General features: G+C 48.9%; 1 protein-coding gene across 1 annotated transcript in view; it reads left to right on the top strand.

Annotated features, from left to right (window-relative positions):
• Nucleotides 1-26178, top strand: part of GTF3C1 (general transcription factor IIIC subunit 1) — a 1928973-nt gene that overhangs the window by 1556072 nt on the left and 346723 nt on the right. The window contains exon 30 of the mRNA XM_069210709.1: nt 18150-18322. Coding sequence (XP_069066810.1) covers nt 18150-18322 — 173 coding nt within the window. The remainder of the gene's footprint in view (nt 1-18149; nt 18323-26178) is intronic.

Raw genomic sequence — 26178 nt, 5'->3', positions numbered from 1 at the left:
ACGTTATTTATCAAAAGGAGGCTGCTACAGCTGCTTATAGATAACACTGCCACTAGGTGATGGATTGTGGACTCTATCAGGTTGCTCTGTAACTCGACGTGGATGGAAGCCAGACGAATTTCATGGTGGTGCAATACCTGGTGGGACCTCTCTTCCACAAATGCGTAGTAACTTCTCTACATCTTTTCTCCATCAATACGTTTGTGGCTTGGTGTGGCACCCATCAGATTTACCAACTTCAGGCCAAACTTTCTAATGTGTTGCAATTTGCATTGTTCCTAACCCAGCAAGCCTTTGCTTTGGACACAGTTAAAGGGTTTTCGGTTTTTATGAAGATCATAGTTCATTATTTTAATAGTCTGTTGTGATGCTCCTCTCTGTTCATAATGCCCCAGTGGCACCTGAACTTGGTTCTTTCATTCCTTGTGTGTACTCCCTTTGACCCTACACATCGTTGTTCTCTATGGCTTCTTACCGCCTTCCTCGTCACCATAACATCGGCGCAGCAGGTGAGCAAGCTATATGCGCTTACTCTTAACTCACTATACATCATGTTCTACACAGGCAAGTACATTTTGAGGACCAAAGACGTTATTTTCAAGTTTGGCAAACCATCACTCTATCTGCGTTCTGATCTCCACCTGACCTCGCTGAGCTGGAGAGTCTCCTCTGACTACATCTGAAAAGAACACACAGTTTTTACTTCGATCATACCAGAGAACACAGTGTGACGATCTACTGTTTATTGGATTCACTGGAGCGAAGATGGGCAAAGCATTTCAGAAGAGGACCATCTCTCAGTGGATCATAACCTGCATCAAAAATCTGCTATGCACGGGCTAAAAAGCAGCCTCCAGAGGAATTGCGTGCTCATTCTCTCAGAGCTAAGACTTCTACCCACTGCCTTGGCACATGGAGTGCCTATTGTGGATATTTGGCATGCTGTTATGGGCCTATCACTTTATACTTTCACTACTACTGTTCGACAATCAGGTCTATCGAAGCGGGCACTTTTTCTGCTCGTGCTGCAGTACTTTTTGGTTTGAGACAGTTCACAGACTCTGGGTGATACTGATTTGGTTTCTGTTCAAAAGGTGATGAATCTATGGTAGGAAGTCATTATCAGAAGAACACGTTATTTAGGTTAGTTTGTGTCTTTTCTGCTAGAGACTTTAACAGCAGATTCCTCTATGAACCTCTCATCCTCCCTTGTCTGAGAAATGGGCTATTTCCTTGCTAAAAAGGTACCACCTGAGAGCTCTGCACACTGGTCCAAGCCAATCTGCTATTGTGCTCCACGTCTGCAGACAGCTCAGAAAGCAGCTGATTTCAGTGCAAATCGGTGGCACCCATGTACGACTCACATATCACTTCTGGAGCAGGACAGCGTTCTACCGGGAACTTCTGAAGATTTTCTGTATTCGGTGTGACGCCTGGGGTACTTAAAAGGAGAGTCATCTTTGATTAGGTAGAATATCCTCTAGAAAAGGCCTTACCAAAGGATAGGTACCTTGTTCATTTGTCACCAGAACCTTTTTATGTCAGTTTAGGATCATAAACTATGGTTACCCAGACAAAAGCTATTTACAGCAGGCCGCACAGGATGTTTCGGACAGAGCCAAGTCAAATGCTTGGATCGGAGGCCAACTCCTGCTGTGCATGTCTGAAAGCTGCATACAGTGGAGGATGGATATTTGATACATTGTGGCCACAAGCCAATCCCTGCTGCTCATGACCAAAGGATAGCCTTGTGCCTAACTTGCATGTGTGTACAGCCTTTGGATGCGTACAATGGTGGTTGGCCTTCCAATCAAAACACACTGCACTGTAGCCTGGCCCGCTGCTTGGCCCTGTGACCAACCCCTGTACGAAAGCACCACTTTTCTGGCATAGTTACCCCTCCCCCCCCCCCTTTTGCCTGGTGTTATAATGTTTAGACTGTAGTACACTGGGATCCTGCTAACCAGAACCCCAGTGTCAGTGCTCTCTCCCTTAAATTGTGTTGGTAAGTAACTTTTGGCATTCTTGTGCACCCATATAAGTCTCTAGAATATGGTACTTAGGTACCCAGGGCATTGGTACACTAGGAGTCCCCCCTGGGCTGCTGCATATATTTTGCCACCAATGGGGGTCCATGCAAACTGTGAGTACAGGCCTGCCATTGCAGCCTGTGTGAAATGGTGCATACATTGTTCACCCCAGATATAAGGTTTGCCTTCTATCATGGTCACTGCACTCTGACCCTATAAGTCACTCCTAAGCGAAGCATTTCAGCCCAAAGGCAGGGTGTATGGTTCTCAGTGTGAGGGCACCCGTGAGTGAGCAGAGGTGCCCCCCACAAACCCCATACCCGACTTTGTTGGTGTGGTGGAGTCATCTTAAGGTATGTTGTGGACACTGGTCAACACGAAATGTCCAACTACATATTGGCTTCACCAAACCTAGTTATGTTTGATGTCAAACATGTTAGAATCATGCAACTACACCAATTCCAGTATTAGGTACATGATCCGTTGTACTCTGGGGATTCTCTAGGAGATCCCCCATATCTGCCTGTACAGCACTGCAGGGTCTGCATGCCAGCCCGTGCATCTGCGGACTCCAGACACTGTTCTGCCCTCCTGCTTCTGAGCTTTACTCAGTCAGGGGAAGGCAGAACAAAGGATTTCTTGTAAGAGAGAGGTGTGACCACCTCCTCTTTAGAAAAAGGTGACACTGGGTTATGGTAGGGGTGCCTCTGAGCAGCACCAGACTGCTTTGAAGGGCACATTTGGCGCTCTCATTGCATAAACTGGTTTACTCTAATGCAGGAGCTCCCAGCTTCCACTCTGGTGCATAACCACACAAAGGACTGGGGAGTGACTATGCCCTATCCAGCTCCTTCCCTAGGGGGAGGTAAACAGAGATCTGCCAGGTGGCCACTTGATTCTGCCATCTTGAAAATAGGATGAACAGAGGCCCCTGGGAGCATCTAACTGGTCAGTCCACCTTGGTGATGTCCCTGATCCCCCCCTAATAGGTGGGTCACTAGAGCAAGTGTCCAACTCCCTTCCTGGGTTACGTAATGGCTCCCCTGAGGGTGGGACCCCAGATTCGTCCGCAGGACTCCAGGAACCATCTGCAGGTCTCCTCTGCAAGACATGTCTGCATCCTGGTCACCGGAACTGCTGCTGTTCTTCGCTGGAACCAAGAGAACTCTGCTGGGTCTCCTGCTTGCTGAGGGCTGGCCCTGTTGTGTCACCTGGCCCTTGCTGGACTTCACAAATTCTGAAAACTCCGTGCAACGCTACCCTGCATTTGCCAAGGCTTGTTGGTGGTCCTGCTGATCCCTCTGCAATTCGACGATCGGCGTGGGACAGCTCATGGACGACTCCTGGGATCTTCCTGCATCGCCTGGACTCCTCAGCTGCACTGCTTCGTCCACCGTCCAACAGGAAAGCATCTCCAAGAAGGGTGAGCATTGCCACCTGGACACCTCCAGGTGGTCTGCACTCTGTCCTCTCTTTCCTTAGGTCCTCTTCTTCAGGAATCCACACCTAGGTTCCACCGACCTGGTACACAGATCATGACAGCAGCTGGGCAACAGAGGTCCCTATTGACTTCAACTGGAGGTTCTGACACAACTTCACCCCTATGTTCCTGGGCTCCCTGGTGTAGGTACTCCACTGTTCTGGGTATTCATGGGTGGGGCAGTATCCAACCTTCTTTGTCCCAATGGGTTTCTTCAGGGTCCTCTGGGAAGGGGCCTAAAATGAGAACTCCAACCCCCATGTTATCCTATTGACATTGACCTGGGGTTACTACTCTGCACGTGGGCGACTGGGAAATCTTTCCTAAATACTTTGGGGGTTTTAGTACTTCCCCAGTCCTAAGGGTCCTTGGATAGTAGTGTGGAATGGGAGTGATTTTCGCATTCCATTTTTTGTTATATGGTTTGGCCACCTATAGGGGTCCATGGTGTTTTATGCCTTTACTTACCTGTTGCAAAGTATATTTTTGTACGTTCATATCCCCGGTTAGGAGATATACCAAAGTAAGTTCTAGAGTGTGTTTTAGAATAACTATAACATATTTCTCTAACACTGGGGTGGTTCTTTCCTGTTTGTACATTACTGACTGACCTGTACGTGCAGGTTTACACCGTTCTGGATAAGCCTTAGCTGCTCTCCACAGCTACCATTATGAGAGCTCTGGTTATCTAAAACCGCCTACACTATCACTCAGGGTTGCCTGGGCTCAGTACAAGGTGCCTCACCTATAGGTGTACACCATATACTGAGCCAGCCTCCTACAAACCCCCATTGTACACAGCTGAAGGTGTCCCATGGCAGATTGGCAACCTAGAAATGTTTCATATGGTGTATGATAAAAATAAAGTACTGAAAAAACTGTTTTAAGTGGAGTTATGGTTAAAATTGGTAAGAGCTTCTTAACATGTTTAAAAAAAAAAAAAAAAATAGAAATTCCTTTAAAGAAACACAGTTAAAGTGCATTTATGATTACTCATTAAAAATAAAATAACTACTGCAAGTCACAAGTTAATGTTTGGTCAGCAATCCATACCTCTCACAGGGGTCAGGCAAACTATAACTTGTGTACCAAATGCAACCTGTATGACTGTATGCACTATGTATTACAATATGTAATAACTCATAAAAAAAACAATGTAATTAAAGAAGACATACTCAAAACAGTAAATAATATTGCATTCATAGATGTCTCTGTGGGAGGCAGGCGCTGGCCTTTTTAAGGTAGCTTGGTCGAGCAGTTAGGCCAGTCTTGGAGAAGTGCAAAGCATTTGTGGTACTCAGCATCAGTCTTGCAACTCACACACTCAAAGGAATAACTCAAGATCAATTTATAAAAATACTTAAGATTTTTATATACTTTATAAGACCAAGATTATCAAAATTGGTTAAGTATTTTTTGAGATATGAATTTTCGAACTTTAATAAAAATATTATTTTTCCTAGCAGCAGGCCTAGGGGTCGAGTTTCAAAGGTGGTTAGCCCTTTGAAGCTCGCCGCCAGGGCAGTGCACATTCCTGAGGGAAGGGGGTTTTGGCACCTCAACCCAGGAAGGCCTTTGTTCAACAAACCACAGAGACTGATCTCTCCCCCAAGGTTTGTAGATTGGATGTCTGAAGGAGGCAGGCTGGAAAGAACCAGTCCGCAACCATGCCAGGGTAGTTAGCTTTTGCAGGGGGCACCTCTAAGGTGACCCCTGGATATTCTTTATAATAAATCCAACACTGGCACCAGTGTGGATTTATCATTCTGAGTTGTTTGATGCCTAATAACCCAGGGTTCAGAGTGGCCATCATGTTGCTCCCTCTGACACTCGTACTAACCAGTGTACAGCACATGTATTTAAAAAAGGCTGTTGTATTCACTCACTATGTCCCAGTTTGGACAAGGACACAGTGGGGCATATTGCTCATGCAGCTGTACCCTCACACACAGCATAGTGCACCCTGCCTTAGGGCTAAAAGTCCTGCCAGATGGGAGACTTAGCTATATGGTATAAAGTGTAGAGTGGACAGGGCACACAGGCAGTGTGCCATGTCGAGTTTTTACTTTATTTTTGTCAGGGCCCCCAGCCTGCAATGGCAGTGCTGGGTGCCTGGATGCAGTGCCTTAGAGGGTGGCACAATTGGTGCTGCTGCCCTCATATGCCTACACTTAGTACCTCCTGCTCTGGGCACCTAAGTACTATTTACTAGGGGCTTATGGTGGCAGCCAAGGGTGTCTACAATTGTGCCAATGCATCACAACAGTTTAGGGAAAGAGCTCTGGCCCAGGGAACCTGTTCAACTTCTAGGCTACATCATACATCAGACAAAAAGTGGGGGGCTAACCATGTCAAAAAGAGGCCTATTCTCAGTCTCTTTCATAGTGTTCAGGATAATAAGATTGTAATCTCATCTGTAAGATTATGGCATTTATAACTGCATCTGTCATATCAGGTGTAAGGAAATGCCTCCTTGGCATGGTTACCCCCTGACTTTTTGCCTTTGCTGATGCTAAGTTATGACTTGAAAGTGTGCTGGGACCCTGCTATCAGGCCCCAGCACCAGTGTTCTTTTCCTAAACTGTACCTTTGTCGCCACAATTTGCACAACCCTGGCACCCAGGTAAGTCCCTTGTAACTGGTACCAAGGGCCCTGATGCCAGGGAAGGTCTAAGGGCTGCAGCATGTCTTATGCCACCCCTCACTCAGCACATGCACACTGCTTCACAGCTTGTGTGTGCTGGTGGGGAGAGAAAGACTAAGTCGACATGGCACTCCCCTCAGAGTGCAATGCCAACCTCACACTGCCTGTGGCATAGGTAAGTCACCCCTCTAGCAGGCCTTACAGCCCTAAGGCAGGGTGCACTATACCACAGGTGAGGGCATAAGTGCATGAGTGCTATGCCCCTACAGTGTCTAAGCAAAACCTTAGACATTGTAAGTGCAGGGTAGCCATAAGAGTATATGGTCTGGGAGTTTGTCAAACACAAACTCCACAGCACCATAATGGCTACACTGAAAACTGGGAAGTTTGGTATCAAACTTCTCAGCACAATAAATGCACACTGATGCCAGTGTGCAATTTATTGTAAAATACACCCAGAGAGCATCTTAGAGATGCCCCCTGAAAACATACGCGACTTCCAATGTGGGCTGACTAGTTTTTGCCAGCCTGCCACACACCAGACATGTTGTTGGCCACATGGGGAGAGTGCCTTTGTCACTCTGTGGCCAGGAACAAAGCCTGTACTGGGTGGAGGTGCTTCTCACCTCCCCCTGCAGGAACTGTTACACCTGGCGGTGACCCTCAAAGGCTCACCCCCTTTGTTAACAGCGCCAAAGGGCATCCCAGCTAGTGGAGATGCCCGCCCCTCCGGCCACTGCCCCCACTTTTGGCAGCAAGGCTGGAGGAGATAATGAGTAAAACAAGGAGGAGTCACCCACCAGTCAGGACAACCCCTAAGGTGTCCTGAGCTGAGGTGACTCTTACTTTTAGAAATCCTCCAGCTTGTGGATGGAGGATTCCCCCAATAGGATTAGGGATGTGCCCCCCTCCCCACAGGGAGGAGGCACAAAGAGGGTGTAGCCACCCTCAAGGACAGTAGCCATTGGCTACTGCCCTCCCAGACCTAAACACACCCCTAATTTCAGTATTTAGGGGCCCCCAGAACCGAGAAAGATAGATTCCTGCAACCTAAAGAAGAAGGACTGCTGACCTGAAGCCCTGCAACAACTGCTTTGGCCCAAGCCCTTCCGGCCTGTCTCCCAACTTCAACGAAAACTGCAACAGCGACGCATCCAACAGGGACCAGCAACCTGTGAAGCCTCAGAGGACTGCTGTGCACCCAAGGACCAAGAAACTCCCGTGAACAGCGGCTCTGTTCAACCATCTGCAACTTTCTAGCAACAAAAAAGCAACTTCAAGGACTTCACGTTTCCCGCCGGAAGCGTGAGACTTTCTACTCTGCACCCGACGCCCCACGGCTCGACTTGTGGAAAACCAACACTACAGGGAGGACTCCCCGGCGACTGCGAGCCCGTGAGTAGCCAGAGTTGACCCCCCCCCCCCGAGCCCCCACAGCGACACCTGCAGAGGAAATCCAAAGGCTCCCCCTGACCCCGACTGCCTGTAACAAGGAACCCGACGCCTGGAACCAACACTGCACCCGCAGCCCCCAGGACCTGAAGGAACCGAACTCCAGTGCAGGAGCGACCCCCAGGCAAACCTCTGCCTAGCCAAGGTGGTGGTTACCCCGAGGAGCCCCCCTGTGCCTGCCTGCATCGTTGAAGAGACCCCTGGGTCTCCCCATTGCTTTCAATACAAAACCCGACACCTGTTTGCACTCTGCACCCGGCCGCCCCTGTGCTGCTGAGGGTGTACTTTCTGTGCCTGCTTGTGTTCCCCCCCCCCCCGGTGCCCTACAAAACCCCCCTGGTCTGTCCTCCGAGGACGCGGGTACTTACCTGCTGGCAGACTGGAACCGGGGCACCCCTGTTCTCCATTGAAGCCTATGTGTTTTGGGCACCTCCTTTGAACACTGCACCTGACCGACCCTGAGCTGCTGGTGTGGTAACTTTGGGGTTGCCTTGAACCCCCAACAGTGGGCTACCTTGGACCCAACTTTGAACCCTGTAAGTGTTTTACTTACCTGTGAACTTAACATTTACTTACCTCCCCCAGGAACTGTCGATTTTTGCACTGTCCAAAATAGCTTATTGCCATTTTTGTCAAAACTGTACATGCTATTGTGATTATTCAAAGTGCCTAGAACACCTGAGTGAAATACCTTTCATTTGAACTATTACTTGCAAATCTTGAACCTGTGGTTCTTAAAATGAAATAAGAAAATATATTTTTCTATATAAAAACCCATTGGCCTGGAATTGTCAGTGTGTGTTCCTCATTTATTGCCTGTGTGTGTACAACAAATGCTTAACACTACCCTCTGATAAGCCTACTGCTCGACCACACTACCACAGATTTGAGCATTAGAATTGTCTCTTATTGCCACTATCTTACCTCTAAGGATAACCCTTGGACTCTGTGCATGCTATTTCTACTGGATACAGTCTTGCTCTTGGTTCCAGCGCCAATATACAGAGCCAACTTCCTACATCAAGGGTGAGGTCATGAACATTACATTTGATGTGCGAGTTATGGTTAGCAATATTTTGTATGTTGTATGCAAGAAGCTGGCCTGGTGTGTGGTGGACACCTGTGGTGTTGGCACCTTGTAGCAGGTCCAGACAACCTCTATTGATGAATGAAGACAGGGTCTAGGAAGCCAGGGCTCTCTAGCGGTTGCTGTGGATGAGCAGCCAAGACTTATCTAGGCGACATGCAAAGTTTATGCGGTACCACAATAGTCACACAGTAACGTATTACACACGAAAAGAACCACACAGTGTTAGAAGAATAAAGGTACATTATCTTTATTACAGTAACACTACACTAGATTACTTATAGGCAGTCCCACCAGCCAGAGGCAAGTATACACTATATATATATATATATATATATATATATATATATACATATATATATATATATATATATATATATATATATATATTTACACACACACACACACAGTAGCAATCAGAAATTGACATAGAAACAATAAGCATTGGCAAGAATAGTAGAAAATAGTGAGGGCGCTAGGGTTGGGCCAGACCATATACTAAAATAGTGGAATGCGAAATGAAGTACCCCACCCAAAGGTATGGAGTAGTTAGAGGAGAGCTGGAGGAACTCGGGACTCCAAGAGGTGAGTGCCTAAGTGACCCCCAGCAGAGCAGAGGTAAGTACCTGGTTTTTCCAAGGACTAACAAGAGGACTTGGAAAACAGTATGTGCAAGTACAGGACCAGACCAGAGGAATTCAAAGGTGAATTCTGGAAGAAAAGGACTTGCAAAAGAAGGGGTCAGTGTCCAGTCAACGACGAAGTGTCCTGTCGGTGCAGGAGCCACTACCCACCCTTCTGTGGATGAAGATTGGGTACGACGAGGGAAGACCACCAGCTTTGGAGTCCAGGACCTGTAGGTGGGTCCTTCGACTGGTGCAGATGGTCAGTGGTTAGGAGAACCACCATCAAGCCTTGGCAAATGCAAGAGGAGGCAAAATAAGTGTTGCAAGGCTGAAGAGGCCCATGGCACTCGACCCTATGAGGGGAGTCTGGGCTGACCCACAGCACTCTGGAGAGTCAGCAGAAGCAGTTGCAGCCCCCAGAGGCAACCCACTACCAGCAGGCACAGTAAGTTGCAGTGATGTCCAATCAGCACACCTGGAGAGGAGTCCCACGTTGCTGGAGCAGCAGAGAGGAGACTGTCCTTGGAAGCATGAAGTGCTGGGGCCAGGGCTACTTGAAGCCTGAAGATCCCTTGGAGCAGGAGACAACAAGCCTTTGTTGCTGCAAGAGTTGCGGTGCACAGGGGTACTGTCCTACAAAGAGAGTCCTAAGTTGGACAGCGGGCATTTAGGACCAAGGGGACCACTCCAGACCACCACCTGTGATGTAGGATCCACACAATTCCAGAGGATAGCAGATCCACGCAGCCAGATGTTATTGCTGCAGGTGCCTGTAGATGAAGGGGGAGTGACTCATTCATTCCAAGGGAGATTCCTTCTTGCTTCTTGGTGTAGGTGAAGCCTTGCCAACCCCAGAAGATGCACAACCAGGGAAATGTTGAGGTTGCTGTAAGGAGCCGGAGAAACAATGTTGCAAGGCGAGGTTGTGTCAGAAGTTGCAGTCTTGTTGGCCCCTGAAGTGTCCAGTTGTGGTTCCAATGGCTAGAAGTAGAAGTAAATGACGCAGAGGAGTCCTGGTGGAGTTTTGTGCTCAAATCTGGGGACCCAACCGAAAGGGCATCCCTAAATAGCTGTAAAAGGGGGTTTGGTCACCTTGCACGGTGACCACCTATCTGGAGGTGTCTCTGACATCGTCTGCATGACCTGGCCACTCAGATGCTCCCTGGGGCCTCTGCACATCCTTGTTTCAAGTTGGCAGAATCGAGTGTCCACCTAAAGAAGCTCTGGGCACCACCCCCTGGGGTGGTGATAAACAGGGAAGTGGTCACCTTTCCTTTGTCCAGTTTCATGCCAGAGCAGATACTGGGGGTCACTGCATTAGTGCAAACAGGTGTATGCGAGGAGGGCACCAAATGTACCCTTCAAAGCAACCTGGTGGGTAGGGGAGGCTACCACCTCCCAAGCCTTGTAACACCTATTTCCAAGGGAGCGGGTGTTGCCTCTCTCTCTCCCCAGGAAATCCTTTGTTCTGCCTTCCCGTGCCTGACCTGGTCAAGCAGCAGGAGGGCAGACACCAGTCTGAAGGGCTGCAACAGCACGGCCTGCCTGGAAAACCCTGGAAGACTGGTAGGAGCAATACTGGGGGGTCCTCCAAGGAGACCCTCAGTGCATGGGATCATACAGCCAATACTGGCATTAGTATTGGGGTATGATTCCGACATGTTTTTGACCAAACATACCCAGGTTTGGAGTTACCATTATGTAGCTGGACACAGGTAGTGACCTGGAGGGAGAGAGCACAATAACTGGGTTCCTGGTTAGCAGGATCCCAGTGAAGAAGGCTAAGCGCATTGATATCAGGCAAAAAGTGAGGGTAACCATGACAAAAAGAAGGTACTTTCCTATTTTGTATACTGTGAGATCTCACACCTTAGTAATTATCTAAACTATAAAAAGAGCATCCAATAGGGCGCTTGAATTTCATGAAAACAGTCAACGATTTCAGGATCAGTTGTTTGGTATTAAATCTCTACAGGAACAGAATACAGTGTTTTTTTAAGTGTAAATGGCTGGCGTTATTGCCTTTTTAGTCATTATGCACTCACTCTCAAAAGTACGGACTGTGGAGATGAAGAAAGTCACCAATACTGCACATTTGTTCATGGCATTTTCAATATGTGCATTTGAAAATACAGTTGTATTGGCACTATTTTGTTCATGTTTAACATTCTCTTTGCAGAAACATATTCATTGGGCGAAAGAGTTCAGGGAGCCTGCTTTGACTTTTTCCGAGAACGGGTGATATTTTCTTTGCATATGCATTGTAGGAAGCTTGCTTGGTGTGTGGTAGGTACCTAAGGTACCTACACCTTATACCAGGTCCAGGTATCCCCTATTAGTGTAGTGTAGGCAGTGTCTAGAAGCCAGGCTCTCTAGAGGTAGCTGTGGATGAGCAGCCAAGGCTTATCTAGGAGACATGCAAAGCTCATGCAATACCACTGTAGTCACACAGCACTTACACACATGAAAGAAAACATTCAGTGTTACAAAAATAAAGCTACTTTATTTTAGTGACACAAGTACCAAAAAGCACTAGAAAGGCAACCCTTCAATACTAGATAAGTAACACACTAGATATGTGCACTAGTAATCAGTAATATGCATAAAAAGCGATAGACAACAGTGCAATAACAAATAGATAATAGGGACCCTAGGGGGAGCCCTAACCATGTACTAAAAATATGTAATGCAAATGCAGGACCTCCCACCTAGGTAAGTGGAATGTGTGGAGGGGAGCTGGGGGAACTGGGAAACCTCAAAGTTAAGTACCACAGTGCCCCCAGCGACCAGGAAGAAAGGAGTAAGTTAGTGGATTTTTGCCAGACCATTCAAAAGGAAGAAAAAGAAGATAATGCACCGCCCGGGCAAGACTGCAAGAAACCAGTGCTGGATTCCTGAAGAGGAAGACCTGTGGAAGAAGGGGACCAAGTACAGAGCCAAAGAAAAATCCAGTGGGGGCAGGCGGCACTACCCACCCAGCTATGGTTGGAGTAGTTGGTCGACGGTCAGATGAAGACTGTCAGCAATGCAGGCCTGGAGTCGCGGAAGAGTTCCTGGAGGATGCAGTTGACGTCCCACGCCGGATGGAAGATTGCAGTCTGTCATTGGCATGGAAAAGCCACCGACAAGCCTTGGCAAAAGGCAGAAGTTGCGGTGAAGCAAAATTGGAGCTGCAGGGGACCAACAAGGTCCAGGAGGACTCAACCCACGGGGGCAGTTCTTGGGGCAGACCCTCAGCAAGGCAGAGAGTCCACAGAAGAAAAGGCAGCCCCCACAGGAGACCCACAGGAAGAGGAACCAAGAGTCGCAGAGGAGCCCACGCAGCACAACCGGAGAAGGGTCCCACGCAGGAGAAGCATGCAGAGGACTGTGCGTTGCAGTAAGGCGTGCTGGAGGCTGGGGCTACACGGAGCCTGAGATCCTGTGAAGGAGACGCCAGCAATCCTTGGTAGCTGCAAGAGACGCAGTCACTGTGGTACTGTCCAACATGGGAAGGCAAGGGCTTATCTCCACCAAAGTTGGACAGCTGGCAGAGAAGACCAAGAGGACTACTCCAGACCACAACTCTTGATGCAGGATCCATGCCGCTCAGGATTAAAGGAGATCCACGCAGCCAGTTGTCGATGCAGTTGGTGCCTGCGTATGCAGGGGAGTGACTCCTTCACTCCAAGGGAGATTCCTTCTTCCTTCTCGTGCAGACTGAAGACTTTCTGCCCTCAGAGGATGCACAGCCGGGGAAATGTTGCAGAAGCCAGAAGGAGCCGTGGATACAATGTTGCAAGCACAGTCTTAGTCGTGGATGCAGATTGTTGGTTCCTGGAGGGTCCAGTCGCAGTTCTAGTGGCTAGAAGTCAAAGTAGAGGTTGTAGAGGAGTCCTACAGGAATCTTGCAAACCGAATCTGAGGACCCACCAAAGAGGGAGACCCTAAATAGCCCTGAAGGGCGATTGGTCCCCTAGCCAGGTGTGACCACCTATCCAGAGGGGCTCTGACATCACCTGCGTGTCTTGGCCACTCAGATGCTCCCAGAGGCCCCTGCCCACCTTATATTCGAGATGACAGATCCCAGGGACCCTCTGGAGGAGCTCTGGGCACCACCCCTGGGGTAGTGATGGACAGGGGAGTGGTCACTCCCCTTGCCATTGTCCAGTTTCGTGCCAGAGCAGGGACTGGGGGTCACCGAACCAGTGTAGACTGGTTTATGCATGGAGGTCACCAAATGTGCCCTTCAAAGCAAACCAGTGGCTTGGGAAGGCTACCCCTCCCAAGCCATGTAACACCTATTTCCAAAGGGAATGGGTGTTATCCAACGCCCACCCTGCCCTCCCATCCCGAAGGAAATCCTTTGCCTTTGTTTTGCCTTCCTGGGCTTGAGTTGTTCAAGCAGCAAAAGGGCAGAAACCTGTCGGGAAATACCCTGAAGACTGGTAGGAGCAATACTGGGGATCCTCTAATGAGCCCCCAGAGTGCATGACATCATACTTCCAATACTGGCAACAGTATTGGGGTATGATTCCAACATGTTTGATACCAAACTTGCCCCGGTTCGGAGTTACCATTATGTAGCTGGACATAGGTAGTGACCTGTGTCCAGTGCACGCATAAAATGGCGTTCCCGCACTCACGAAGTCCATGAAAACGGAACTAGAGTTCATGGGGGCACCTCTGGTAGTGCAGGGGTGCCCTCACACACAGGTACTTGGACCCTGCCCTCTGGGCTAGGACAGCCTACCATAGGGGTGACTTACAGTTACCTGGTGCAGTGACCTGTAATGAAAAGGAATCAATGCACCCTTTCACACAGGCTGCAGTGTCAGACCTGCAGATACATTTTACATGGGCTCCTCATGGGTGGCATAATACATGTTGCAGCCCATGGGAATCCACTGGTACCCCAATACTCTGTGTACGTGGGTAACATTTAGTAGAGCCTTACTTGGGCACACCATTATGCCAAATGTGAGGTGTATGTGATTCAAGTAACTGAGTTTGAAGGGAGAGAGCATAATCACTGGGGTCCTGGTTAGCAGGATCCCAATGAACATAGTCAAACACACTGACAACAGGCAGAAAATGGGGATAACCATGCCAGGAAAGCGTGTTCTTTCCTACATGCATAATTGCTAATAACAGATTGAGTAGCAATTAAAGGAATTTAAATATTTTGAATTCATATCCCTATTAGATGCACCTGAACACGTGAAATTCTGAATTTGAACGAGTGAAGTGAAACCTCAACAGCATTTCCATGCTAAGATTCTCGTCACTTTAAAAGTTGCCTATTCCAATCATCGTTATTTTTGTTTTTTTAGAAGAGACCTAATATCTACAGCTGTGCAAAATTTTTTTTTTTTGTAATTTGTTTTTATTTTCATCACAACCAAAATATTAAAATAGCGTTTGACACCACTTACACATTGTTCTCTGCCTCAGTCCCATCTACCCTACCATCCCCACAGACATGTAACAGTAGTATGACTCATGTATCAAGATACCCTCTCAGCAATCTGCTTTTTGGCCTAAGAACCAGACAGACGGACACCTCCTCCCCCTTACCTAGGCCGTGTGTTGTTCATGCCTTCCCATCTCCACTGCTTGAGGACGGTCATGGGTTCTATCCTCTGCTCGTCATTCACCTTGCCTCACAGGTTGTTGTGTCACTTCCAGACTCCCATCCTCCCCAAATTATCTTGAGTGTCAGTGTGTTTCTGGATAACGGTGACAGTGATGTTCAGTTCTTTGAATTTCGCTATTTGTGAGAAAGTAGCCGATTTCTAGCATGGTTACCCCCACTTTTGGCCTCTTTGTCAGTGTGTTTTTACTGTGTCACTGGGATCCTGCTAGCCAGGACCCCAGTTCTCATAGATGAAAACCTATGTCAGTGTGTTTTGCCTGTCTCACTGGGATCCTGCTAGCCAGGATCCCAGTGCTCATAGTTAGTGGCCTAATGTGTGTGTTGTCAGTAGTGCTTGACTGTGTCACTGAGGCTCTGCTAACCAGAACCTGTGCTTATGCTCTCTCTGCTTTTAAATGTGTCACTGTAAGCTAGTGACTTCATTTACCAATTTCATTTGGCACCCTGGACCCCCCCCTTATAAGTCCCTAGTATATGTTACCTAGGTACCCAGGGCATTGGGGTTCCAGGAGATCCATATGGGCTGCAGCATTTCTTTTGCCAACCATAGGGAGCTCAGACAAACCCTTACACAGACCTGCCATTGCAGCCTGCGTGAAATAACGCACATGTTATTTCACAGCCATTTTCACTGCACTTAAGTAACGTATAAGTCACCTATATGTCTAACCTTCACTTGCTGAAGGTTAGGTGCAAAGTTAATCAGTGTGAGGGCACCCTTGCACTAGCAAAGGTGCCCTCACATAGTTCAGGGCCATTTTCCCAGACTTTGTGAGTGCGGGGACGCCATTACAAGTTTGCACTACATATAGGTCAATACCTATATGTAGCTTCACAATGGTAACTCCGAATATGGTCATGTAACATGTCTAAGATCATGGAATTGTCCCCCAATCCCAAATCTGGTATTGGGGAGCCAATTCCATGCATCCTTGGGGCTCCAACATGGACCCCCAGTACTGCTAAACAAGCTCTCTGAGACTTGCACTGCAGCTACAGCTGCTACCACCTCACAGACAGGGTTCTGCCCTCCTGGGGTCTGGGCAGACCAGTCCCAGGAAGGCAGAACAAAGCATTTCCTCTTAGAGCAGGGTGTTACACCCTCTCCCTTTGGAAATAGGTGTTACAGGCTGGGGAGTGGTAGCCTCCCACAGCCTCTGGAAATGCTTTCAAGGGCACAGATGGTGCCCTCCTTGCATAAGCCAGTCTACACTGCTTCAGGGACCCCTTGTCCCTGCTCTGGCACAAAAATGGACAAAGGAAAGGGGAGTGACCATTCCCCTGTCCATCACCACCCTAGGCGTGATGCCCAAAGCTCCTCCAGTGTGTCCCAGACTTCAGCCACCTTGCAAGATGTGGGGGCATTCTGGAGGGCTCTGAGTGGCCAGTGCCAGCAGGTGACGTCAGAGACCCCTCCTGATAGGTCCATATCTGATAAGGTAGCAAATCCCCCTCTCAGGGCTATTTAGGGTCTCTCCTGTGGGTTCTCTTCAGATTCTGCTTGCAAATTTCCTTCAGGAATCCTCTGCAACTACTTCATCATCCTCTGACCTCGGATCAACTGCAGCCTGCTCCAGGAACCGCTGTAACAGCAACAAAGTATCCACAAGGGATACTTTTTTTCTGCAACCTCAGCTCCAAGTCAGCAACTGCAACAGTTTCCACGGTGTGCACACTCTGGGGACTCCCTGTCTTCATCCTGCACCAGAAGGACTGTAGAAATCTCCTGTTGGGTGACGGAATCACTCCCCTGCTCCAGCAGGCACCTTCTAAGACGACAAACGGTACCCTTGGACTCCTCTCACAACGACGAGCGTTCTCCTAAGGACACAGAGGTTGGACCCCATCGACATAGACTGTCCTGAGGTCTTAATGATGCAATTTGGAGGCGGTAAGACCTAGCCTTCCCTGAGAGCAACGGTACCCCTGTGTACTGTGTCTTCTTCACCTCCTGACCCAGGTCCCCAGCACTCAGCCCTGCAACACTGAACTCAATGAGTTGATCTCTGGCGGTGTGGGACCTTCCTTTGTTGTGCTGCATCAACACATTTTGCACCTCCTTTGTCCCCGTATCCTGGGACTCCCGGGGGTGCTGGCTGGCATCCTGAGGGCTCTCTAAATTGCTGAGAGCCCCCTCTTTCTCCTCACACAGAGTTGAGGCCCCTAGATCCCTCCTGGGTCCATCCAGCACCATAAATGCACTTTTGTTGTAACCAAGGCTTGTTGGCGCCTTCCAACATGAAATCACATCTGCAATGATCTTCACGTCGTGGGACATCCTTTGCATCACACAGGAACCCGCTGGCATCTTCCTACGGTGCATTCCTGCAGTCTTCGACTAACCGGGGACTCTTCTTTTGCACCCTCTTCTGGGTTGGCAGGGGCTCCTGTCCATCCTCGAACTTATTTAGACTTCTGGGCTTGGTCCCCTTCCTTTGCAGGTTTTCAGGTCCAGGAATCCAGCAGCTGTTTTTCGCAGACTTGATTGGTTGCTGGAAAATCCCAATCACGAGGTGTAGTGTGCCCTAAGGAAACTTGCAGTACTTTACTCCTGTGTTTCTGGGCTCTGGGGTGGGGTAATTTACTTACCTTTACTGTATTCTTACTCTCCCAGCGATTCTGCCCACACTACACCTGTCTAGGGGGGTTTGTGATTCACATTCTACTTTCTTAGTATATGATTTGTGTTGCCCCTAGACCTATTTTGTCCTGTTGCATTCTATAGCATTTCCTTTTGTTTGCATCGTTCTATGACTATTTACTTGTCTAATTTTGGTGTCTAGTGTATATATTGTGTATAATACTTACCTCCAGAAGGAGTATTGTCTCTAAGATATTTTTGGTACTGTGTCACCCAAATAAATACCTTTATTTTTGGTAACACTGAGTATTGTCTTTACTTAGGTATAAGTACTGTGTAACTATAAGTGGTATTGCATGAGCTTTGCAAGTCTCCTAGTTCAGCCTAAGAAGCTCTGCTATAGCTACCTCTGTCAGCCTAAGCTGCTAGAACAATACTACATTTCACTAATAAGGGATAACTGGACCTGGTATAAGGTGTAAGTACCCAAGGTACCCTCTACAAACCAGGTCAGCCTCCTACACCATTCCATCATGATATTTAAGATATTAAAAATCTGTGGCTTCATCTGTGCGACGTGCTAAAGACTGTAAATAATTGTGTATTTGTTCCAGACCTTTCGCATGTACAGAGAGTATGGGGACGACATTTTGGTGAAGGCTTTTGTGGAGTATCAGAAGAAAAGTTTGGTGAATCGGAGGCGTATTAATCATACACTTGGGCCAAAGAAAAGCCGGGCTCTACCATTTGTTCCCATGTCGTACCAGTTATCTCAAACTTACTACAGGTCAGTATAAAATAAAGCCTACAAATTTGGAATGCATCAGTTTTTTTTTAAGGCAATGTCTTGTGGTGTTTTTTGCATTTTCTTTCCCTAACCAGGACACTACTTCTGCTTTTGCCCCTGGTACATTACATTTGTTGTCTAATTAAGCATTGTGTCTTTGGTTGAATGTTAACATTGTATGAAAGTACCCTCTTTTTGGCATGGTTACCCCCACTTTTTGCCTGCTGTCAGTGTGTTTTGACTGTTTTCACTGGAATCCTGCTAACCAGGACCCCAGTGGTTGTGCGCTCTCCCACTAAATTTGCTTGCTTGGGACTTTGCACACCCCACAATTGGCATACTGGTGCCCCATATAATTCCCTAGTATATGGTACTTAGGTACCCAGGGCATTTCAGGCCCCGGGGATTCCCCATGGGATACAGCATGTATTGTCCCACCCATGGGAGCCCATGCAAAATGTGTCTGCAGGCCTGTCATTGCAGCCTGCTTGAAAAGGTGCATGCACCCTTTAACTACAGGTCACTGCACCAGGTTATAAGTCACCCCTATGGTAGGCCCTCCTAGCCCAGAGGGCAGGGTACAGGTACCTGTGTGTGAGGGCACCCCTTTATGAGCAGAGGTGCCCCTAAGAACTCCAGCTTCCTTACACTGTACTACGTAAGTGTGGGGAAGCCATCTTACCCATGTACTGGACACATGCCTGTGTCCAGCTACATAATGGTAACTCTAAACCTAGGTATGTTTGGTATCAAACATGTCTAAATCATAACCCAATACTGTTGTTTGATTCCATGCACTCTGGGGGCTCCTTGGAGGACCTCCAGCATTGCTCCTATCAATCTTCTGGGTTTTTTCAGGCAGCTCGCACTGCTGCCACCCCTCAGACAGGTTTCTGCCCTCCTGCTGCTTGACCACCTCAGGCAGAAGAAAGGATTTCCTGTGGGAGAGGAAGGTAGCACCCTCTCCCTTGGAAATAAATGTAACATGGCTTGGGAGGGGAAGCTTCCCCAAGCCACCGTTATGCTTTGAGCGGCACATTTGGTGCCTTCCTTGCATAAACCTGTTTGCACCAGTCCAGGGACCCTGGTTCCTGCTCTGGCACGAAACTGGACAAAGGAAAGTGGAGTGACCACTCCCCTGTCCATCACCACCCTAGGAGTGGTGCCCAGAGCTCCTCCAGGTGGCCACTTGATTCAGCCATCTTGGAACCAAGGTGGGCAGAGGCCCCTCGAAGCATCTGAGTGGCCAGGTCAGGTTGGTGACTTCACAGCTCCCTCCTTGGGTGGGGGACTGCCTTTTACATTCCACTTTTTTAGTATATGGTTTGGTCTAAAACCACCCCCCTCCCTTTCCCCCCAACATCCCGCTCCCCGGGCCTTCACTATTTGCTATTGCTTTTGCCAGTGCATATTGTTTTCTATGCTAATTCCTGATTGCTAATGTGTATATAATAGTGTGTTTACTTACCTCCAGTTGGGGGACTGTTACTTTATTTCTAGAACCACAAAATTCAGTGTGCAGCTAAGTACATTTACAAGTAAGTAGCAAGGATATGTATCAACACCACTTTGTTTCAATGTGGCAAGTTAAATGGTTTTCACGAATATGGCAAATATCTGTTTTAAAAGGTTACAGTTCAATTTGTATTTTCAAAGACAGTTCTATGGGGAAGGAAAGTTAGTACAGTTAGTACAGTTTTTGAGGTAAGTACAAGACTTACAGTTCCAGTCTCCGGGGGTTAGGATGTTCACAGGTTGAGGTTCAAGTTAACCCCAAACACCCACCACCAGCAACACAATGCCAGCTGGGGGCAGAGGTCAACGTTGCTGCAAGATTTAGAATGGGAGACTGGGGGCGCTCAGAATTAGATCTGCCTGCAGGTAAGTACCCGTGTCTTTGGAGAGTAGACCTGGGGGGGTTTAGGTGAGCACCTGGGGTGCCACAGTTCTGCACAAACGCACACCCTCAGCGGCACAGGGGCAGCCGAGTGCAGGTTGCAAGCAGTGTTGGGATTCCAATGCTTTCCAATAGGGGGACCCCGGGGGTGTCACAAGTAGGCTGCATGCTAGGTCCAGGCAGTCGATTCAGGGGAAACCAAAGGCTGGACTAGAGGAGGGCCGCCTGCTGCACATTGCTGCTTTGGATGTCGTGTTTCCAAAGGCCAGTGGGCAATGGCTCCTGCCCTTGAGGGTGGCTACACCCTTCCTGTGTCTACTTCCTTTGGGGAAGGGGGGCACATTCCTAACCCTATTGGTCCCTGTCCTCCAACCAAGATGGAGGATTCTGCAGGGAGGGGGGTTCACTTCAGCTCTGGACACCTTAAGGGTCATCCTAGGTGGAGTGGCTACTTCTCCCTGTTTTACCTAATTTTACTGGCGGACTTACCACCAAAAGTGGGGCTTTGTTGGGGCTGCATCTCCACTAGCTGGAGTGCCCTGGGGCACTGAACAGGAGGCCTGATCCTTTGAGGCTCACTGCCAAGTGTTACAATTCCTGCAGGGGGAGATGTGAAGCACCTCCACCCAGAGCAGGCTGTGTTTCTGGCCTTAGAGAGCACAATTGATCTCACCCCAAGGGATCAGAAACTTGTCTGATATTGGCAGGCTGGCACAGACCAGTCAACCCTACACCAGCGTGTTGGATAAAATACAGGGGGCGTCTCTAAGATGCCCTCAGTGTGCTTTTTACAATAAATCCAACACTGGCACCAGTGTGGGTTTATTGTGCTGAGAAGTTTGATACCAACCTTCCCAGCCTTCAGTGACGCCTTCATGGAGTTGTGGAGTTCATGATGACAGACTCCCATCCCATGTACGTAATATGGCCACACTGCACTCACTGTGTCAAAGAATGGACTTAAACACTGTCTGGGCATATTGCTCATGCAGCTATGCTCTCACCTGTGGGATAATGGCCCCTGCCTTAGGGCTTTAAGTCCTGCTAGAGGGGTGGCTTACCTATGCCACAGGCAGTGGGTTGTGGCATGGCACCCTGAGAGGGGTGCCATGTCGACTGTCTTCCCCCCCCCCCCCCCCCCCCCCCCCCCCCCCAACACATGCAAGCTGCAATGGCAGTGTGCATGTGCTTGGTGAGAAGTCCCCTAGGGTGGCATGCTGCAGCTCTTGGGGACCTTTACTGGCCACAGGGCCCTTGGTACCATGGGTACCTTTTAGAAGGGACTTAGCTGTGTGCCAGGGGTGTACCAGTGGTACAGTTTTAGGTAAATAACACAGGTGCTGGTCCTGGTTAGCAGGATCCCAGCACACACTCAGTGAAGTTAGCATCAGATATCAGGTGAAAAGTTGAGGATACTGCAAACAAGCTGCCAGTTTCCTACAGGAGAGATGCAGTAATTTTCAGGATCCGATGTGGACTGGACGGGACTGACTAACTGGGCAGAGCGGATGCTTTGACAGTGGCCTTGTAGTGCCATGCCTGGTTGAGGACATCTGACTTTTCGGGGGATGTCCAAGCTAATCTTATGGACATGCCCTTTGATGGTACCTGTCTCTTCAGAGAGAAAGCAGACTTGGTGGTCAAGCGCTTCAAGGATTCTTATGCTAATGCCAGTTTCTTGAGTCTCGTGGCAGCCCCTTCTCCAACTCAGTCTGCTTTTCTCCCCTTTTGTGGCTGTGGAAGGGGCGCCCAGCCATGTCCATTCCCCTCGAGCCACCATGCCTCGCATGCTAACCAGCCTATGCGTGGCTGGGGACGGAGTATTTACTGTCTCTTAGTTCCACTGGCACTCCCTCCCCATCGTGATTCCCCTCCATCCATGCTACCATACTACTATGAGATGATGGAGGGTCACTTCGCACTTCTCTGAGAAGAAGTTATTGCTCTCTTGGCCAAGGAGCCATAGAGAAGGTCCCTGTGCCAGAATTAGGTTGTGATTATTATTCCCACTACTTTCTGGTGCCCAAAAAGGATAAGGACCAATGCCCTATCCTAGACTTTCGCTCCCTCCATTGCTTTCTCATGAGGAAGTAGTTAAAAATCCTCACTCTGGCTCAGGTTTTCTCTGCCTTGAAGGCAGGAGACTGGATGGTAGCGTTGGACTGGCAGGATATTTATTTTTATATCCCCGTCCTCCCTGCCACAGACATTACTTGCTGTTCACGGTGTGCCACAAGCAGTTTCAGCACACCTGCCTACAAGTAATTTAGTTCAGTGTTACTATAATAAAGTACCTTTATTTTTGCAACACTGTGGTTCATTTCAGGTGTGATAAGCTTCAGTGTGACATCTGTGTTTTTGCAAGTGCTTTGTACTCCTCCTAGGTAAGTCTTGGCTGCTCATCCACAGCTGCGCTTCCTAGACACTGTCTTTATTCACTAATAGGGTTTGCCTGGATGTGGTATAAGGTGTCAACACCATAGGTGTTCTTCACACACCAGTCCAGCTTCCTACACTCTGCATCAAAACATGCTACACTTTGTCAAAGAAGCAACCCCCTGAGGACTTGCATGCTCACAGAGCACACAGAGGCCTTGTCCTGGACATCTGCCAGGCAGCAACGTGGGCGTCCCTGCACACGTTCATAAGACATTACTGCCTGAACAGTTAGGTCTGCAGAGACAGCTAATTTGGTTGTTCTGTACTGCAGGACTTTTTAGTATGATCTGGGGTTGATATTGCTTGTTTATCTGTTCTAAGGCAAGGAATCTGTAACTTGAAGTCTCTATGAGATGAAGAAGTTACTTACCTTCTGTAACGATTTGTCTGATAGAGACATCTTCTAGTTGCAGATTCCTTACCGACCCACCCATCCTCCCAGCTTGCAAACTGATTTCTAGGGACAGGGATTCCCCTTTCAGGGCCTTAGCTCTGGCGCACTAATTTCAATGTTCTTTGCTGCTCGGAACTTTGGCGCAGAAAGTCATGAAAAGATACTGACGTCACTGTGCTGAGGTGGTGTCTATGTACTACTCATGACGTCATCACAGCGACTACGATGCCCACGGTGCCCGCAGAGTTGTGTATCCTACTATTTTGGGGCTAGGGGGTTTGGAACGTAGCCAAAAGGAAGGCCCTGAGTGGGTCTCATATATCCAGGATTGTCTGTGGGGAGTAGGAGTGTAACATATACATTCAGTTGTTCATTGCAGTATATGAGGGAGTCAAACCTTGTCTTATATTTAGGTGATCTCCTGCGCCCCCAGCAGCAGGCCATCTGCATCTTTGCCAGCCACAGTGTTAGGGAGTCCAACCATCTCATATATTTAGGTGCTCTCCTGCTTACCCAGCAGTACGCTGCCTGAAGCAGCGCTAGAGCTGTGTATCCCTAGTGAGTAGCAGGTATATCCCATACCTATTGCAGTTCCGCACCCCTAGGGACCCTGGGCACCTCATGACCAGCCATTTCAGTTAGTGCAGCAAGCACCTCACACTAGTTTGACTGAATCATACCACAAGTCATGCATTGTGAAAAAATGTTGCATCTGGGATGCTGCAGCAGGCTTCTCTGTGGCCTAGTCTGTGTAATTGTACAGGAGTTGTAATATTCCAGCTGAAAGATCTTCTAATGTATAATACGTTGCCTATTATGAGCAGACACAAACCCTGTCTGTATATACTATTGCAAAGTAAGAAATAGTGTGCACAGAGTCCAAGGGTTCACCTTAGAGGTAAGATAGTGGCAAAAAGAGATAATTCTAATGCTCTATTTTGTGGTAGTGTGGTCGAGCAGTAGGCTTATCAGAGGGTAGTGTTAAGCATTTGTTGTACACACACAGGCAGTAAATGAAGAACACACACTCAAAGACTTACTCCAGGCCAATAGGTTTTTATATAGAAAAATATATTTTCTTAGTTTATTTTAAAAACCACAGGTTCAAGATTTACAAGTAATACTTTCAATGAAAGGTATTTCACTCAGGTATTCTAGGAACTTTGAATAATCACAATAGCATGTACAGTTTTGACAACAATGGCAATAAGCTATTTTAAAAGTGGACACAGTGCAAAAATCACCTGTTCCTGGGGTAGGTAAGTAAATGTTAAGTTCACAGGTAAGTAAAACACTTACAGGGTTCAAAGTTGGGTCCAAGGTAGCCCACTGTTGGGGGTTCAAGGCAACCCCAAAGTTACCACACCAGCGGCTCAGGGCCGGTCAGGTGCAGAGGTCAAAGTGGTGCCCAAAACACATGGGCTTCAATGGAAACAGGGGTGCCCCGGTTCCAGTCTGCCAGCAGGTAAGTACCCGCGTCTTCGGAGGGCAGTCCAGGGGGGTTTTGTAGGGCACTGGGGGGGACACAAGCAGGCACAGAAAGTACACCCTCAGCGGCACAGGGGCGGCCGGGTGCAGAGTGCAAACAGGCGTTGGGTTTCCTATAGGAATCAATGGGGAGACCCGGGGGCCTCTTCAACGATGCAGACAGGCATCGGGGTAGCCACCACCTGGGCTAGGCAGAGGGTCGATCCTGCACTGGAGTTCGGTTCCTTCAGGTCCTGGGGGCTGCGGGTGCAGTGCTGGTTCCAGGCATCGGGTTCCTTGAAGCAGGCAGTCGCGGTCAGGGGGAGCCTCTGGATTTCCTCTGCAGGTGTTGCTGTGGGGGCTCAGGGGGGTCAACTCTGGCTACTCACGGGCTTGCAGTCACCGGGGAGTCCTCCCTGTAGTGATAGTTTTCCGCAGGTCGAGCCGGGGCCGTCGGGTGCAGAGTGGAAAGTCTCACGCTTCCGGCGGGAAAGGTGGTCTTTAAAAGTTGCTCCTTTTTTTGCAAAGTGTTGCAGTTTCTTGAACAGGGCCGCTGTTCTCGGGAGCTTCTTGGTCCTTTAGATGCAGGGTAGTCCTCTGAGGCTTCAGAGGTCGCTGGACCCTTTTGGATGCGTCACTGTTGCAGTTTTCTTCGAAGTAGGGAGACAGGCCGGTGGGGCTTTGTGTTACAATGCCCCAGGGCACTCCAGCTAGACACAGCCCCCATGTTTGGCGGCAAGCCTAGAGGAGAAAACGAGAAAAACAAGGCGGTGTCACCCACCAGTCAGGACAACCCCTAAGGTGTCCTGAGCTGAGGTGACCACTGCCTTTAGAAATCCTCCATCTTGGTTTTGGAGGATTCCCCCAATAGGAATAGGGATGTGCCCCCCTCCCCACAGGGAGGAGGCACAAAGAGGGTGTAGCCACCCTCCAGGACAGTAGCCATTGGCTACTGCCCCCCAGACCTAAACACCCCCCTAAATTGAGTATTTAGGGGTGACCCTGAACCCAGGAAATCAGATTCCTGCAACCTGAAAGAAGAAGAAGGACTCCTGACCTGAAAGCCCCAAAGAGACGACTGAGATGACAACTGACTTGGCCCCAGCCCTACTGGCCTTTCTCCAGACTCACAGAACCTGCACAGCGATGCATCCAGGGGGACCAGCGACCTCTGAGGGCTCAGAGGACTGACCTGCACCTAAAGGACCAAGAAACTCTGGTGGACAACGGCTCTGTCCAAAACTGCAACAAAGAAACCATCTTTAAAGAGACTCCAGCCTCACTGAGGCAGCATGAGTCTCCACACTCTGCACCCGACGCCTCCTGCTCGTGTCCAGAGGAACCAACACCACAGAGAGGATCCCCAAGCAACTCCAACGACGTGGGCACCCTGAGACAGCCTCCCTGCACCCCCACAGTGATGCCTGCAGAGAGGGTTAAGAGGCACCCCCTGACCGCAACTGCCCGGTAACAAAGGAACCTGACGCCTGGAAGAAGCACTGCGCCTGCAGCCCCCAGGACTGAGAGGAACCAACTACCGGTGCAGGAGTGACTAGCAGGCGGCCCTCATCCTAGCCCAGTCGGTGGCTGGCCCGAGAATCCCCCCAATGCTCCGCCTGCATCGCCAGAATGACCCCCGGGTATCTCCATTGATTCCTA

This window comes from Pleurodeles waltl, chromosome 10 (assembly GCF_031143425.1).
Source record: "Pleurodeles waltl isolate 20211129_DDA chromosome 10, aPleWal1.hap1.20221129, whole genome shotgun sequence".
In the NCBI taxonomy this organism is placed as follows: Eukaryota; Metazoa; Chordata; class Amphibia; order Caudata; family Salamandridae; genus Pleurodeles; species Pleurodeles waltl.
Note: the sequence above shows the minus strand (reverse complement) of the source record. Positions and strands in the feature narration are given on the sequence as shown.